The 16,420-nt window shown below is 57.3% G+C and overlaps 2 protein-coding genes across 2 annotated transcripts in view; both read right to left on the reverse strand.

The window, feature by feature from the left end:
* The window catches only part of LOC132229156 (keratin-associated protein 27-1), a 350,231-nt gene that overhangs the window by 126,980 nt on the left and 206,831 nt on the right, over window positions 1-16,420 (reverse strand). The gene's annotated exons all lie outside the window — the stretch shown is intronic.
* The window catches only part of GRIK1 (glutamate ionotropic receptor kainate type subunit 1), a 106,071-nt gene continuing 104,620 nt past the window's right edge, over window positions 14,970-16,420 (reverse strand). Inside the window, exon 16 of the mRNA XM_059685904.1 lies at window positions 14,970-15,283. Within this exon, the coding sequence (XP_059541887.1) occupies window positions 15,041-15,283 (243 nt within the window). The 3' untranslated portion in view covers window positions 14,970-15,040. The remainder of the gene's footprint in view (window positions 15,284-16,420) is intronic.

The raw sequence follows: 16,420 nt of genomic DNA on the forward strand, positions 1-16,420 counted from the left end.
GGCCCTCCTACGGACGGGGCCGCAGAGAAGATGGGGAGGGGGGCTCTAGAAACGGTCTTGGCTGCCACTGCGAGAAGAATGACATGAGCACGAGCGGTGAGCACGCGCACGTCTGCCGATGCCTGAAGTCAGCTGGTCGGTCAGTCTCCTAAGAGCTTTCACGTGCGACATCTGCACACTCAGCCCCTTCCCCACGGTGATGTGCAGAGGAAAAGAGTGACCTTTCTCTACACGGACCTGGTTTTCTCCTGCGAGCTCATCCCGGGGTGGTGGGGTGTCTGTCAATCACCTGAGGCCCCGGTCGGTGTAGCGCTGAGGCATTGGGTGCGTCGCACAGAACCGAGCGAGGCTGGACTCTGAAATGGTTTCCGTTCTTACGAGGGGCCGGGTGGAGAGGGCGGGGCGGCGGCAGGTCCAGGCTTTCCTTGGCTCTGCCGTCTTCCTCACGCTGTGGCTTGTAGCTGGGAGCTCCCAGCCGTCAATGGCTTCGGCAGCGTTACAGGGTGACCTGCCATCCCCTGGGTTCCCGGGGCGCTGGGCGTGGGCTGATGAAGGTATAGCCTCCGGGGTCACCACCAGCCGCTGTTTTCCGGAGCCCACGCGTGTTGATTCCTGCCCGTGTGCCCCTCACGAAATGCGAGCCGGCGCTCTGTCCTGTGATTCAGCTACAGGGAGTTTGGCGATTGTCTAGCAGCGGTTCTCAACCTGTGGGTCGCGACCCCTGAAAATAATCCTGCAGATCAGATATTTACTTGACAATTCATAACAGCAGCAACATGACAGAGATGAAGTAGCCACGAAAATGATTGTATGGTTGGGGGCCACCACGACATGAGGAGCTGTGTTAAAGGATCGCGGCATTGGGAAGGTTGAGAACCACTAGCGAAACCCATCATCAGAAATGCGTTGTGGAGGGGGCCCAGGCTCCGCTCATCCACGGGTCGCCTCGACCTGCCCTTTCACTCCCGGCCTCCACTCACTCACGCCGCCCGCCCGCGGCAGGGGCACACTGAGTGCTGTTTATCAGGCAATTCACATCTCACTCTGGACTGAGCCTGAGAGACGCGGACCGGCCAGGCTGGCCCGGCTTCTCCTTTACGTGCACGAGAGGGTGTTGGCCACGTTTTCATTCCTGCCTTCCGACGCGGGAAAAGACTGAGGGCCTACGGGAGGACCGGACGTGAGCCAGCACTGTGTCTCGAGCCTCTCCTCGGGCCCTGTGGATTGGGGTTAAGATCGGTTGTCAAGGCCTCTGAGTTCCTGTGTTTATTCCTTCCTGGGGACACATGGGAAGCGTGGAGAAGACGAGGGTGCGGTCAGCATCGGGCCTAAGAAGGTGGCCGGCATCGCGTCGATCAGGCGGGGCTGCCGTCGAAGCCACGGGCACCGCTGCCACGTCTGTCTGAACGCGGAGTCGGTTTCCCGAGAGCCTGTCTCCCGGAGGGGCTGTCGGGGCTCTTCTCTCTGCGCAAACGTCAGAGTCGCCAGCGCGGGTTCTGGGCCAGGTGGTGATTCTTGGAGGAGGAGGCGCAGTGTGGTCCCCGTGTTTGGTGCCGGGGTTCAGTCCTGCACCGGCTTCTCCCGGGAGAGACTGCCCGGTCTTCCTGACGCCGCAGCCTCAGACAGCAGACCCCCCACGTCCTGGCGGCGACATCAGGTGTATTGACGTCCACCCAGGTCAGTCGTTCCCAAAAGCGTATTACAGGTGTTTGTATTGACCTCAGAGAGGAAGGGGGAGGGAGAGAGAAGCATCAGTGATGAGGCAGAGTCATGGGTCGGCTGCTCCCACACGCCCCGCACCGGGAATCGAGCCCAAAACCCGGGCCTGTGCCCCGACCGGGAATCCAACTGTGACCTCCTGGTTCATAGGTGGAGGCTCAACCACTGAGCCACCCGGCCAGGCAATGCCTTTACTAAGTATCGTTGTTTATGGAACATGCCTGTCTCCGTGTGTGTGTGTGTGTGTGTGTGTGAGTGATAGATATTTATACTGCACTCTTTCTGAACATCTTTGCAAAAAACCTTTTCCCCAAAGATCTGTTTTGTCTTGTTTGTTCATCAGCTCTTTCTTCTTTAAATTTTTAACCTCATGTTCTTTCCTTTGGTTGATGATAGGAAACGAAGGCTGTGAAGAACTCTACTTGCCTTTCACAACTAGAGGGTTCGCCTTCCTGGGGAGGTTGCGAGCAACTCCGACTGGACAGGTGAGGGCTCTCTCCGCCCACGACCAGGTTCAGCAGAATAACGAGAAGGTGAACTAGCTCCACGCCCCACCTCCGTCCAGGAACGCGTGTTCCCGCACCGACCTGACCAGCCCTGCCCACGGCCACATCTGAGGGCCACCTCTCAGCCCAGCATCTTCTCCGGTAGACGACACATGTGGACACACCCGAGGTCCAATGTGCAGTTAGTCAAAGTCAAGGGACCCCACACGATGCACTTTGACGGGACAAGACAAAAACAGAAACCCTCTCCCTGTCGCCCCTCGTAACCGTGGATTCTACCAGTGGATGTGTTGGCAAGCGCATTCGTGCGAAGTGAAATATTCCCCCAGTTCGCTGGCCAGGACCACTCACTGGCGCCCTACTGTGTGCCTGGCCCTGTGCTGTCCCGCCGAGGCCACACTTCTGGTTTACTCTGTGGCCTCTCAGCCCCGTGCTCCCCAGCGGCTGCCCCGCCCACATTCCTGATACGGGTGCTCAGTGGATGGTTGAGACAGTCCGTCAGCGGGGTGGTCCTCCCGCCTAGAAAAGAGCGTCTCGTCCAGGAACCCGCGCTCTGATGGTGGTGAGGAGGGCGAGGAGGAAGGCGTGTGCTCACGGACACGCCCGCTGCGGGCCTGGGTGTTTCCTCAAAATTCCCATGTTGGGGTCCTAACCCACAGGTGGTGTTTTAGGAGGGGGCCTTTGGGGGTGCTTGAACCACGAGGGCGGGGCCTGGTGGCGGGCATGAGGGCTGCTTTGACAGGTGGACCGGGGGGAGTCCCTCTCCCTCTGCTGGGCAAGGACACGGGGAAACGTCTGCCACCTGCACCATGGCCCTCACCCGGCCTCGCTGGCCCCCAGACCTCACACTGCCAGCCCCCAGGCCTGCGAGGAATTGATTTCTGCTGAGAAGCTGCTGGGTCTGGAGTATCTGTTAGCAGCCCAAATGCACGAGGGCACCCATGTGTGTGGAGATCTGAGACAAGCAGAAGGCATTTCCCATGAGGCACCTGGGTAGGTGGACCTTCCCAGGGGAGTTTCCAGCCAGAGACAGACTCTCAGGAGCAGCCCAGCATCTGACCCTCAGGGCCGTGGGGGCACGAGGTCAAGAAAAGAGGAGCCTGGCCGGGTGGCTCAGTGGTCGAGCGTCGACCTAGGAGCCAGGAGGTCAGGGTTCGATCCTCGGTCAGGGCACCGGCCTTGGTTTTGGGCTCGAATCCCAGTGTGGGGCATGCAGGAGGCAGCCGATCGATGATTCTCTCTCATCATTGATGTTTCTCTCTCTCCCCCTCCCTCCCTCTCTAAAGAAAACATACATTTAAAAGAAAGGAAGAAAGAAAAGAAAAGATATTGTAGCAACGACAACATGGGCAGCTGGCCCTGACTGACCCGGGCTTTGGAGCGTCCGGGACGGTGGCAGGGAAATGCCGGCGGTGGAGCTGGTTGTAGCGACAGAGCTTTGGGGTGACGGACACCCCACGACGGGCCAAGCCCCTTCTGAGGAGGATGAGCTTCGCACCGAGCGCGGGGCGGAGGGCCGAGCGGAGGAAAGGGCAGCGCCTGCCCGGGGAGGCGTGTACAAAGCCAAGAACTCGGCCGTGTTCCTGCTGGAGCTGTTCTTCCCGCCGGGCTGTCAGCCAGCGGAGCCGAGGAGATGCACAGTGTGGTCGGCAAACACGACGTGGAACAGAAGCCGTTCCGAACCCAAGCCCACGGGGGTCACGCAGCCTTCGTAGTCGGGGAGCTCCATTCTCTGGGCTCCGGGCTCGAGGGGAGGTGCGTGTAAGCTCTTTGGGCGGAAGCAGAGCGGCTCCTGTGGAAACAGACCACGCAGCGTGGCGGCGGCCTCCTCTCGCCCACGCTGTGCACGGGGTGGGCCCAGGAAGCCTGTCTGCACGGAGCCCCTCCCCGAGTTTCCACGAAGAGCAGGCCTGGCGTCAACCTGTCTTGCGGGCTCTCCCCGGGGTCCCCCATGACCACGGTCTTCATGGCTGCCGGCCAGTGAGACTTGGACCTGGAGTCCGCTCCGTGCCGTGGAAGAAGCGAGCGGGGCTTGCCTTCGCGTGTCCCTGTCGCCGGTCATGCCGTGGCTCGTGGTGGAGCCAGACTCCATTCCCGGCGGCCTCGTCCCGGAGGTGGTCCTACTGGCTCTCGGCGAAAGGTGACAAAAGTGAGGTTTGGTTTTGGTCCCCAAACATCCAATGTGTTCCATCCCATCCACACTTCAACCCCTGCTCCATGGTCAGTTCTGTTATTTATCTGTTATTTATTTATTGAATTCTCACCCGAGGATATTTTCCCATTGATTTTAGGGAGGGTGGGAGAGAGAGGGAGAGACAGAGAGAAACATCGATGTGAGAGAAACACATCGATTGGTTGCCTCGTACATGCATCCCGACCAGGGCCTGGGCCGGGGAGGAGCCTGCAACTGAGGTACATGCCCTTGACTGGAATCGAACCCAGGACCCTTTGGTCTGCAGGCCGACGATCTATCCACCGAGCCAAACCAGCTAGGGCAATTCTCTTATGTTTATTCATCACACTAATATTATTTTTACATATTACTGTATTTTAGCTTATGTCTTATTTATTAAAAGTAACATTTTGATATGAATAATATATGACAATACATAATTTTTATAACAAAAACAATATTACTAATTATTTAGTTGTATTTTGTATAAAAGTTGTTCATCATAGAAAGGACTCTGGGGGCCAGCAGCAGAGGGGAGTACACTGGGTTAGGGACCCTCAGTAGAGGCAGGGACAGGACTGGTTGCACCTGCCACTGTGGCCTGCATGGCCTTGCCTCGGCCTCTAGAATTGGCAGCTCTGAGGTTTCTTGTCTCTGGACGCTTTCCTCCCTATGTTATGTGCCTGATGAGGACTTTATGCAGAAGGAGGTAAAGTATAGGGGTGCAGCACAGAACAGGGCAGGGCAGGCAGCATGCGGGAAAGAGGGGGGGCTCGGAGCCAAGGGACTCAGGTTCTTCTTGTGCTTCATGACTTGGACAAATCACTACTTACCTGGACATTGCTGTCTTCATCTGTGAAATGATGGTGATGGTGCTGATGGTGGTGATGCTGGTGATGATGGTGATGGTGGTGATGATGGTGATGGTGGTGATGATGGTGGTGATGATGGTGATGATGGTGATGGTGGTGATGATGGTGGTGATGATGGTGATGATGGTGATGCTGGTGGTGATGGTGGTGATGATGGTGATGCTGGTGATGGTGGTGATGATGGTGGTGATGATGGTGGTGATGGTGGTGATGGTGGTGGTGGTGGTGGTAATGGTGATGGTGATGATGATGGAGATGGTGATGATGGTGGTGACGGTGGTGATAGTGGTGTTGATGGTGATGATGATGATGATGATGATGATTAACTGAAACCGACACACCCTTTATAAGCTTTCAATTAAGGCATCAAAGTCAAACTAGTTTACGGAGCATAGAGAGAGCTTGTGTGTTCTTTCAAGCAAGGTGTTCAGCTTTACATCTTTTATAGCCTTTGCAGCTCAGGAGAGAACTCAGACCAGCTTCAAGGATATATCAAATGCTGAACGGTTATGCACGTTGGGAAAGAATGAGGAAATGGGCTGCAGAGCAAGTTGGAGACGTGATGGGCTGGCTCTCACTGGGCCCCGTCTGGGCTCTTATCTGTTAGAAAACATATTGCGCATCCACACAATTTACATTCCGTTAAAGATTTAAAAACTCCTAATACCAGCTAACATGCACTGGGTGCTGACTCTGTTCCATCTTTTTACAGGAGTAGAAAGGTGCTCTCCTACTATGTGTTCATTTGCAATGTAATCTGGAGACTTAATCGCTAGTCATCACATTGCTGGCTTGGCAGGGGCGCGTCAGAGGTGACAGTCTCCGGGCAGGAGCAGTGCTGGACTTGAATGGTCTTCGAGGCTCATTCCACCCGTGGCCTCTATGACCGTGGGATGTGTGTGTGCTCCAGACTTTAAACAAGTGACTTCCAAGTGGATGCAAGTCCACGGCTGAGCGAGAGCTCGCCTGCGACGTTGCAAGTTCTGGTTCCTTCTTTTCCCCCTCATTCTAAGTTTTCACCTACACATTATTCTCTGATTTTTTCCCTACTCTTCTGCACAGGATTCTTCCTTAATCCCAAATTGCTGCTTTTTGGTTATAAGCAGTTCCGAATCGTCATTGGCTGTTTCATTAAGTGAAATAAACATATCCCCCACAAGGTGGAATATACTTGCAAATGAATGACATGGGGATATAGCATTAATTTGCTTCTAAGTCTTTTCAATCATCTATGTTAAAGGGTTTAACTGATTTTTTCCCTCCAATGGAACGAGAAGTGGTTGTTAATTTTTTATCATCTCCCCAAATAGACCACGGCATCCCTAACGGATGCATAACCAGAACTACTCTGCGACAGAAGTCATCCGTGAGGCGTGGCAAGATCTCGTGGATTCCTGGCAGCGTCTGACCAGGAGGCATGTTTTCCCGGACAGCTTGCATTTGTATTCAGTTGCTTTTATACTTTTGGTCGCACATTTTGATTCTTAAGAAAAAACACACTTGTATATGACGTGGACACAATAATGTTGGGTAGAATTAGACTGACAGAGGCCATTAAAGCTCCCTGATCCCTTCCTGGCAAGTGAGAATTCACTTTGCAATGTCATCCACGCCAAGCTACGACCTTCACAGCCTCCGTGGCAACTAATTCTAACCAACACGTTCTGTCAGGATTTTGCCCACAAACAATGGAACTGAAAGGCCTCTTGTCATTGTTCACTTTTCAAACCTTCAGGAAAAAGGCAAACAATGGCTTATGATTCTTCACAAGGTCACGAGTTGGTAGTAAAATCATGAGTTTAAAACGATGAGTCTCTTATTAAACTCATCACACTAAGGTTGCCTCTTGTTTGTTTTTTACTGATAGGAGACTGTGGACACTGGCATTAGAGGTGGGGTGGGTGGGTATCGGCTCAGCGGGGAGATAAGAAGTTACTAGACAGCCTTTTATCCACTCGTCTGCTGATGGGCACTTGGGCTGTTTCCAGATCTTAGTTACTGTAAATTGTGCTGCTATGGGCATAAGGTTGCATGTAGGCTTTCTGATTGGTGCTTTGGGTTCCTTAGGATATAGTCCTAGAATCACTGGGTCGAATCCATATTTAATTTCTTGAGGACACTCCATACCGTTCTCCACAGTGGCTGCACCGTCTGCACTCCCACCAGCAGTGCATGAGGGCTCCCTTTTCTCCGCATCCTCGCCAGCACTTGTCGTTTGTTGATTTGTTGATGGCAGCCGTTCTGACAGGTGTGAGGTGACACCTCGTTGTGGTTTAAATGTGCAGCTCTCGGATGATTGGTGACTTGGGGCACCTTGGTGGGGGTGAGAGACAGGCTGGAGTGAGAAGGAGGTGCGGGTGCCTTAGGGTTGGTCTCTACCCTTTCCTCTCAGGACAGAGAATGCCTAGTGTTTCTCATGGACCAACCCTGTGTTGGCTCAGACCGATGCTTTGGCCCGAGCTGTCCCCTCCAAATGCATCTTAACCCCTAGGAGGAGGATCGTTTGATTGGACGAGGAAAGGTCCCAGGACGGGATCTCTGGATTTGAGAGTTTTCACAGGTAATTTTTATTTTTGAGGCGCTGGGGGGAGGTCTTTGAAATGAGGATTTAAAGCAGCTGTAATCCCCACAGTGGCCGCGTGGTGGCAGCGTCCACGGCAGCAGCGTCCTGCTCACCCCCCCCCCCCCCCCTCTGGAACCCCGAGCCTGGAAACACCTCGCACACCTGAGAGGTGATTCCCGCCCCCTCCCCTTCCATCTTTTTAAAGTTAAAAACCAGTTTTGGTTCTTCCTCCCTTTTCAGAATTGAATCTAAACCTGCTCACGGTTGACTGTTGACAGTCTCACCCTGTCCTGCCTGTGGATCGCTACGACTTTTCCAGGATTCTTGGGGAGAACGTGTCCATGCTTTGGTTTAATAATCGCTTTGTCGTGTGATTTTGGGCGAGTGACTTAACTGCCCTTCGTGGTAGCGTCTTCATTTGAAAAACAGGCTACTAACCTGACGGTGGAGCAATGGTGCCTTCACCGGGGTTGCTTGAGGATTAAATACGTTAAAAAGGCGTGACGAGCGCTATACGCTGTGCCTATTGGCTGTTCCGGTGCAGCCGCCTGGTATCCCACGGCGTGACTGTCCCACTGCTTGTCCACGCGTCTGCTGGTGGCGCTGGGGCTGTTTCCAGATCTTCGCTGTTGTGAACTGTGCTGCTGTGACCTGAGGGGCACACATCCTTTGGAATCAGTGTTTCGTGGTTTTCAGATAAATTCCCAGAAGTGGAATCACTGGGTCAAATGGCAGTCCTATATTTAACTTTTAAAAAATATATACATTTTATTGATTTTTTACAGAGAGGAAGGGAGAGGGACAGAGAGTTAGAAACATCGATGAGGGAGAAACATCGATCAGCTGCCTCCTGCACACCCCCCACTGGGGATGTGCCCGCAACCCAGGTACATGCCCTTGACCGGAATCGAACCCGGGACCCTTCAGTCCGCAGGCTGATGCCCTATCCACTGAGCCAAACCGGTCAGGACACCATATTTAACTTTTCGAGGAAACTCCACACTGTTTTCCCACAGTGGCTGCGACAGCCTGCATTCCCACCGGCAGTGCACGCGGGCTCCCTTTTCTCCACATCCCTGCCTGCATTAGGCCTTTATTGATTTGGTGATGGCAGCCATTCTGACAGGTGTGAGGTGATACCTCATGTGGTTTAATTTCCATCTCTGTGATGATCGGTGCCCCTTGGCCGTCTGTACGTCCTCTCTGGAGACGGGTCTATGCAGGTCCCCTGCCCATTCTGTAACTGGATTGTCTGTCTTCTTGGTGTTGAGCTGTGGACGTTCTTGATGTGTTTTGGAAACTAAACCCTGACCGGGTGCGTCGCTGCGAATACGTCCTCCCATTCAGCGGGCTCCCTTCATTTTGTTGTGGCGCCTTCTGCTGTGCAGAGGGTTTTAGTCTGATGTCCCATCTGCTTGTTTTCCCTTCGTTCCTCCTGCCCGAGGAGACACGTCGGCAAGCGTGTGGCTACGAGACGTCTGAGACGTCGCTGCCCATGTTTCCTGAGAAACGGCTCTCGGTCGTGAGAGATCCCCGGGCACCGGGCACCGGGCACCGGGCAGGGGAGAAGTCTCCGTCCGAATCCCTCAGCCGAAGGCGGCTCCCAGCGTCGCAAGGGCGGGTCTGCTGAGGCACCAAGGGCTGCCCTTCCCCCAGGGCTGCCTTCGTCCTGCTGAGGCCGGCCCCGCCCTCGAAGGGGCATCTGCAGGTGTCCCGGGTGGGGACGGAGTGAGAGCCGTTGCTGTGGCAACGAGGGGGAAAGTTGGCCCAGGAAACACCCATGAGAGGCTGTGCTGGTGTCGGGCCAGAGGCGCCACCAAGAGTTTAAAAATGCGGCCGCGGGTCTGAGGGTCCCCGCCCCCCCCCGTGGGGGCCGCAGAGCGTGAAGGGCAGGAAATTAGGGCTGAGCCGCGTGCCCACAGCCGTCGGAGCTGCTTTAGCGTCAGATGAAGCGAAGTGGAAACCCACGCAGCCAGGAGGCGACTTTAGATTAAACTTCAAAATCATTTTGTGTGGTAACCCCCTGGCGCGCTCAGCATTGCAAGTAAGACCTCTTTCTTTAAGAGCCAAGGATAGGTAATTCAATACAAGCCCTCCCGGCCCCCTCCCCTTCGCATGCTCAGCACGCGCGCTCGGGGAAGCAGGTGGCCAGGCGGGCGCCGCCACGCGGCTCCCAGGAAGGGCTGCCAGCCCGCCGCCCGCCGCCCCTGGCGCCTCCACGGGAGCGGGGCCGCGTGGGCATCACGCTGAGGGCCCGGTGCCCCCGGGTGGCTGCGTGCAGAGGGCCCTTGGGGAGCAGACGCCTGCCCGGGGGTCGGGTGCCCCGGCTGCTGCCTCTGTGGGGCGGTGGGTGCGTTTCTCACTCACCGGTCGGGACAAGGTGCGCTGCCCCAATTTAAAAACTATATTATATATTGTATTTTATTTTCCCTTTATTGATTAAGGTATTACATATGAACCCTTTTCCCCCCATTGGCCCTCTCCCCCCACTCATGCCCTCACCCCCCTGGTGTCTGTGTCCATTGGTTAGGCTTATCTGTATGCATACAAGTCCTTTGGTTGATCTTTCCTCCTTACCCCCACCCTCCCCTACCTTCCCTCTGAGGTTTGACGGTCTGATCGATGCTTCTCTGTCTCTGGATCTGTTTTTGTTCATCAGTTTATATTGTTCATTATATTCCATAAATGAGTGAGATCATGTGGTATTTACCTTTCCCCGACTGCCTTATTTCGCTTAGCATAACGCTCTCCAGTTCCATCCGTGCTGTTGCAAATGTTGATTTCAGAGAGGCGACTTGTGTCCGTTCTGGGAGCCTCCCCCACTCCCTCCCTGCACTTCCCTCCCTCCCCCACACCCTCCCTGTACGTCCCTCCCTCCCCCACTCCCTCCCTGCACGGCCCTCCCTCCCGACCCACCAGGCGTGGCTCCAGGGGAACAGCTCCTGTCTCACTTACGGGGTCAGAGCCTCTTCGCCGGGAACGCCTCCGCAGCAGAGAGGGGAGGCTTGTCGTCCAGGGTGAGTGCACAGGAGATTCCAGAGGCTGACGGCCCCTCGGCCCCGTTCCCTTCCCTAGAGCTCGAAGCCTCCGTGCAAATTAGGAATCTAATCAGAAAGGCTTCTCGGCTGGAACAGGCTTAATTGGGAAATCCGCTCAATCAGGGCGTCCTGGGGGCTGATGGAGGCGAGAGCACAGCCGACTGATCTGGTTAAAGGGGCTGGTGATCATCTTAATTGTGACACTTTCAGGAAATTGGTTGTGTGTGTATGAGTGTGTGTGAGTGTATGTGTGTGTGTACATGTGTGTGAGCATGCGAATGTGCATATGTGTATGTATGTGTGTGCGAGTGCATGTATGTGCGTTGCATGCATGTGTATGTGTGTATGTGTGTGTATGAGCATGTGTGTGTGCGTGTGAGTGCGTGTGCTCATGACCCCTGATTCTGCGTGCTTCCCTCCACAGCGAGGTGTGCAGGGTGATTCACCGTGAACCGGTCGGCGCTGCCCCAGCCGCTTGTCCCCACGCACAGCCCTGAGGAGGCCAGAGTCCCGGGCAGACCCCGGCACCGCCTCAGTGACAGGACCTGGGGCGGCGGCCCATTGGTGGTTATTTGGTTAATCCTCCCCGCGGATATTTTCCCACTGATTTTAGGGAGAGAGGAAGGGAGAGGGAGAGACAGAGAGACATCAACCTGAGAGAAACACATCAATTGGTCGCCTCCTGCACGCGCCCCGACCAGGGAGGAGCCTGCAGCCCAGGTACGTGCCTTTGACCGGAATCGAACCCGGGACCCTACGGTCCACAGGCCGACACTCTGCCCACTGAGCCACACTGGCCGGGTGACTCTAACCCCTTTAAAGGAGCGTGTGGGCTGGGGGCTCCCGGGTAACGGGCCAGAGAAGGTGGCGCAGGCAGCGGCAGAGATGTGGTTCCCACCCTGGGTCCTGTCCCTACTGGCTCCCGGGCCGTCCCGCTGGAACCTGAAGTCACGTGGGTGACCCACGCCCACGGTCGAGCCACGCTGGGAACCAGGAGGTCCCAGTTCGATCCCGGGTCAGGGCTCAGGCCCGGGTTGCGGGCTCCATCCCCAGTGGGGGGCGTGCAGGGAGGCAGCCAATCAATGATTCTCTCTCATCATTGATGTTTCTCTCTCTCCCTTCCTCTCTGAGATCAATAAATATATATATTTTTAAAAGTTGCTTTATTTTTTCATTCTTGACTCTCAGAAATTTCAGGAAATGCAGGGAAGTAAGGGGAGAAGCAGTCACTTAACCGGACCAGGAGCCTGGGGCCCGTTTCAGGGTCCACTGGTTCCGGCTCAGGGACACCAGCCGCACGGCTCACAGCGCTGCTTCTGGGGCAGCGCGAGGAGGCCCCCAGGAAACCGGGGTGAGGTCGCCCCGCCTTCGGCCAGAGATGCCCTCGCACTGACTTCATGGCGACCCGCTGATGGCCCCCGTGCTGCTGGCATGTTGAGCCGAGGCTGGAGCTGACCGACTCCTGACGCGAGCCGCTCGCTGCCTTGGTTCCCTGGACACACGGTCGGCTCAGTCCCGTCCCCGCGGGGTCCTTTTAAAGCTTTAATGAAAACGTTTTCATCTCTATCCTTTGGTTTATCGTGCTTAATGCCACTAAAGCACTTTTAAATCTCGGACGGCTTTAGTAACCGTGGTCTCGTTTTAACCTGCGGCTCTGGGTACAGAATTCGGGAGGCCGGGGCCAGTCAGCCCCTGAGGCTCCGGGGGCCCCACAGACAGCATCAGGCACCGTGAGTGCGAGCTCCGTGGTCCACGAGCGAGGAGGAACGCGGTCGTGGGCCTGGAATGACCGCCGGCCAGGCTGCCGCACCATCTACGTCAGGAATAAAAGTGGAGACAGCTCTTGCCGCCCGGCCCGGGACAGGAAGTGAGAACAGACGGGACGTGTCCTGAACGGGGACCAGGCCGTCCTGCTCCGCGTGAGCGCTGAGCGGGCACCGGGCGCGTTTCCATGGGCGGCGCTGCCTTCTCGCTGCTGCCGGTGAAACGCCGACTCCTCGCCGCCCGGGCGTTCACGGTCACGGACACGTCTGCCACCGGCACTTACAGGTGGTTCCCTTTTCTCTTCACGTCTGGGAATATTTTCGTACTTAAGCTCTGAAGGGACGAGACTGGGAGTTTCTCGGTTGCAGAGCGATCCTCTCGAAACCAGTGGCGTGACCGAGTGAGGTGGTGACCGGCATCTGCGGTCCCAGCATCTGCTGGCCGAGCCCTTCAGGTCCCGGCACAATGAACGACTCCTCACCCTCGAAACCCGCCCCTCTGCCCCCCCACCCCCTGCCACCCGGGGCTGTGTCACCCCCTCCCCACTGTTACCCTGTTACCCCCCCCGGGGCTGTGTCACCCCCCCTTACCCTGTTACCCCCCCCGGGGCTGTCACCCCCCCTTACCCTGTTCCCCCCCCCGGGGCTGTGTCACCCCCCCTTACCCTGTTCCCCCCCCCGGGGCTGTGTCACCCCCCCTTACCCTGTTACCCCCCTCGGGGCTGTGTCACCCCCCCTTACCCTGTTACCCGCCCCCCCCGGGGCTGTGTCACCCCCACCCTGAGGCTGTGTGTCTTCTCGCTGCTGGGGGGAGAGCCTTCCAGGTGACCCCCACCCTCCCTCCGCCTTCTTTCCTTCCGTTCTTTCTCGCCTCTTGCCCATCCGTCCCCTCGGGAGTTCGCCCCGAGCTCCCTTTCTCTGTTGGTGCCTTTGACCATGTGACGCCCTCGGCCTGGAGCCCTCGCCTCCCCACCCACGTCCCTCCTGCTCCTGATGACGCCTCCTCCAGGGAGCCCTCCGGGCCTCCCTCCCAGGCGGACACTTCTCTGTTGGTGCCTCTGCTCTGAGTCCTGCTTTGAGTGACGGAATGTTCTCCTTTCCCTTTTGCTGTGAACCCTGTGAGAGCAGGGGCCATGGCAACCCCAGAACCAGAGCGGCACCCGGGACGGGCGGACACTTACTCTCTGAGCGAATTTCCCTCTTTAGTGGCCTTTCATCTAACCCTCACCGATGTTCCCAGGGCCATTGGAGCGATTTCTGAACTAAAATGTAAACACAGAGATGGTTTCCTTCACTCCAGTGAGCAGGTCTTGGGAGTAAATGAAAAGCATTGCCCTCAACTCGGCCAGAACCGACTGAGCAGGTGAGAGGACTCAACGCAGCAAACCTGGCAGCTGACAACCCCCGGCAGCCAAACCGAGCGGAGCGAGTCGGGGACAGATCGACGCAGATCGTTCTGGAAAACCCTGCATTTACTCGTCGTTAGAAACACGCACAGTGATTCCCTGGGGGAGAGACGGCCAGACACGCGAGCACAGTTCATTTAGAAAGAGGCGGTGCCACCTTCCGGGGATCATGGGGTTGTGAGCGTTCTAAAGGCTGGCGTGTCTCGTCTCTGTACACACAGCCCGCCCTGCCTGTGGGTGGCCGTGTGCGGGTGGCGTGTGGGTGGCCGTGTGCGGGTGGCCGTGTGCAGGTGGCCCTGCCTGTGAGTGGCCATGTGCGGGTGGCCATGTGTGTGTGGCCCTGTGTGCGGGTGGCCGTGTGCGGGTGGCCGTGTGTGGGTGGCCCTGCCTGTGAGTGGCCATGTGCGGGTGGCCGTGTGTGTGTGGCCCTGTGTGCGGGTGGCCGTGTGCGGGTGGCCGTGTGCAGGTGGCCGTGTGTGTGTGGCCGTGTGCGGGTGGCCGTGTGCGGGTGGCCGTGTGCAGATGGCCGCGTGTGTGTGGCCCTGCCTGTGGGTGGTCGTGTGCAGGTGGCCGTGTGCGGGTGGCCGTGTGCGAGTGGTGTGTGGGTGGCCGTGTGCAGGTGGCTGCGTGCGGGTGGCCGTTTGCGGGTGGCCCTGCCTGTGGGTGGCCCTGCGTGTGGGTGGCCGTGTGCGGGTGGCCCTGCCTGTGGGTGGCCATGTGCGGGTGGCCCTGCCTGTGGGTGGCCCTGCGTGCGGGTGGCCGTGTGCCGGTGGCTGTGTGTGGGTGGCCGTGTGAGAGTGGCCCTGCCTGTGGGTGGCTGTGTGTGGGTGGCCGTGTGCGGGTGGCCCTGCCTGTGGGTGGCCGTGTGTGGGTGGCCATGTGCGGGTGGCCCTGCCTGTGGGTGGCCGTGTGTGGGTGGCCCTGCGTGCGGGTGGCCGTGTGCGGGTGGCTGCGTGAGGGTGGCCGCGTAAGGGTGGCCGCGTGTGGGTGGCGGGAAGCCTCATGCGCTCGTCAGAAGCCCTTTCTCCAGGAACCGGAGGTGCGAGCCCCCGGCCGCCTGGCAGCTGCCCACGGGCGCCGTCCTGGGGGGCCCCGCCGCCTCCCTCCGCGGAGTCCGTCTCGGGCGACAAGTGAGGAGACTGGCGAAGGCAGATTTCCCCTTAGTTCTCGACTTTTTCTTTAACTTTTTCTGGTTCTTGAGTGGGATGCCCAGCTCTTCCATGATGGCGTTGAAGGAGAGGCACTGGGAACACAGAGGACAGAGGTCAGTTAACCGGCTCCCGTCCCGCTGCCCAGGCACATGCGACACCAGGACGCGCCCGCCAGTGCCCACACCTTCGCCAGCCCGGCTCCCGCCTCTCCCGCGTGGGGAAACTGAGGCAGCGGGCGAACATGGGGGTTTCATTCGCAGATGCAGTGACACAGACCACCCGGCGGCTCTCAGAGCGGACAGCGTGCCCTGCCCGAGCCGAGAGGAGAGCTAAGCCCCTGCCCCCTGAGGTGACCCAGGCCCGGACCCTCGGGGGACGCCGGAGAGAGTGGGCAAACCTTCGCTGCACCAAGGCTCTGCTTTCCCCCCATGAGCCTCGCTCTGTTCCTAAAATACAATCTAATTCTTGGTGACTTTCCTTTCTGATCAAGAAAAAGAAGGAAAGCACCATTTAAAATTGTACATTTTCTGCGGAAAACACACAGAGACCGGCCAGCAGCAGTGAAGGGGCGGAGGGTGGGATGGAAGCGAATGTGTGCGTGAGCGACACGGGGGACAGCGGTGATCGCGGACGCACGTGGATGCAGAGGGTGCATGTCTGTGGGTTTCACCACGCCGTTCGCATGCACGGTGGGTGGAAGGCGGACGAACCGACAGGACCCCGGTCCTCTCTCCCAGCCACGAGGTCTCTGGCACATTCCTGCCTGGAGGGATTTCATTAAGGGGGGATTGTTTTGTTGACATTACTCTTTGTTTTAAGAACATTTTTATTGATTTCAGAGAGAAAGGGAGAGGGAGAAAGAGAAACATCAGTGATGAGAGAGAATCATGGATCGACTGCCTCCTGCACGCCCCATACTGGGGATCGAGCCCACAACCTGGGCCTGTGCCCTGACTGGGAATCGAACCCTGACCTCCTGGTTCATAGGTCAAAGCTCAACCCCAGAGCCACGCGGCCAGGCTGTTTTTGTTGATATTACTCTTAAAACACCTTCTGAAAAGGTCAGAGCCTTGCTCCTGTTCACAGGCTCACAGTGTGGATCTGGCTGATGTCACGTGGCAGCCGGCACCCAGCAAGCCCTCCGGGCGCGAGGCCTGAGAGGAGGCTCGTGTTCTGTGTGTGCAAAGCACACACACCCAGTGTGCCCCCTGCACGCCCATGTGCGACGT

The sequence above is a fragment of the Myotis daubentonii genome, chromosome 3, assembly GCF_963259705.1.
Source record: "Myotis daubentonii chromosome 3, mMyoDau2.1, whole genome shotgun sequence".
NCBI lineage: Eukaryota > Metazoa > Chordata > Mammalia > Chiroptera > Vespertilionidae > Myotis > Myotis daubentonii.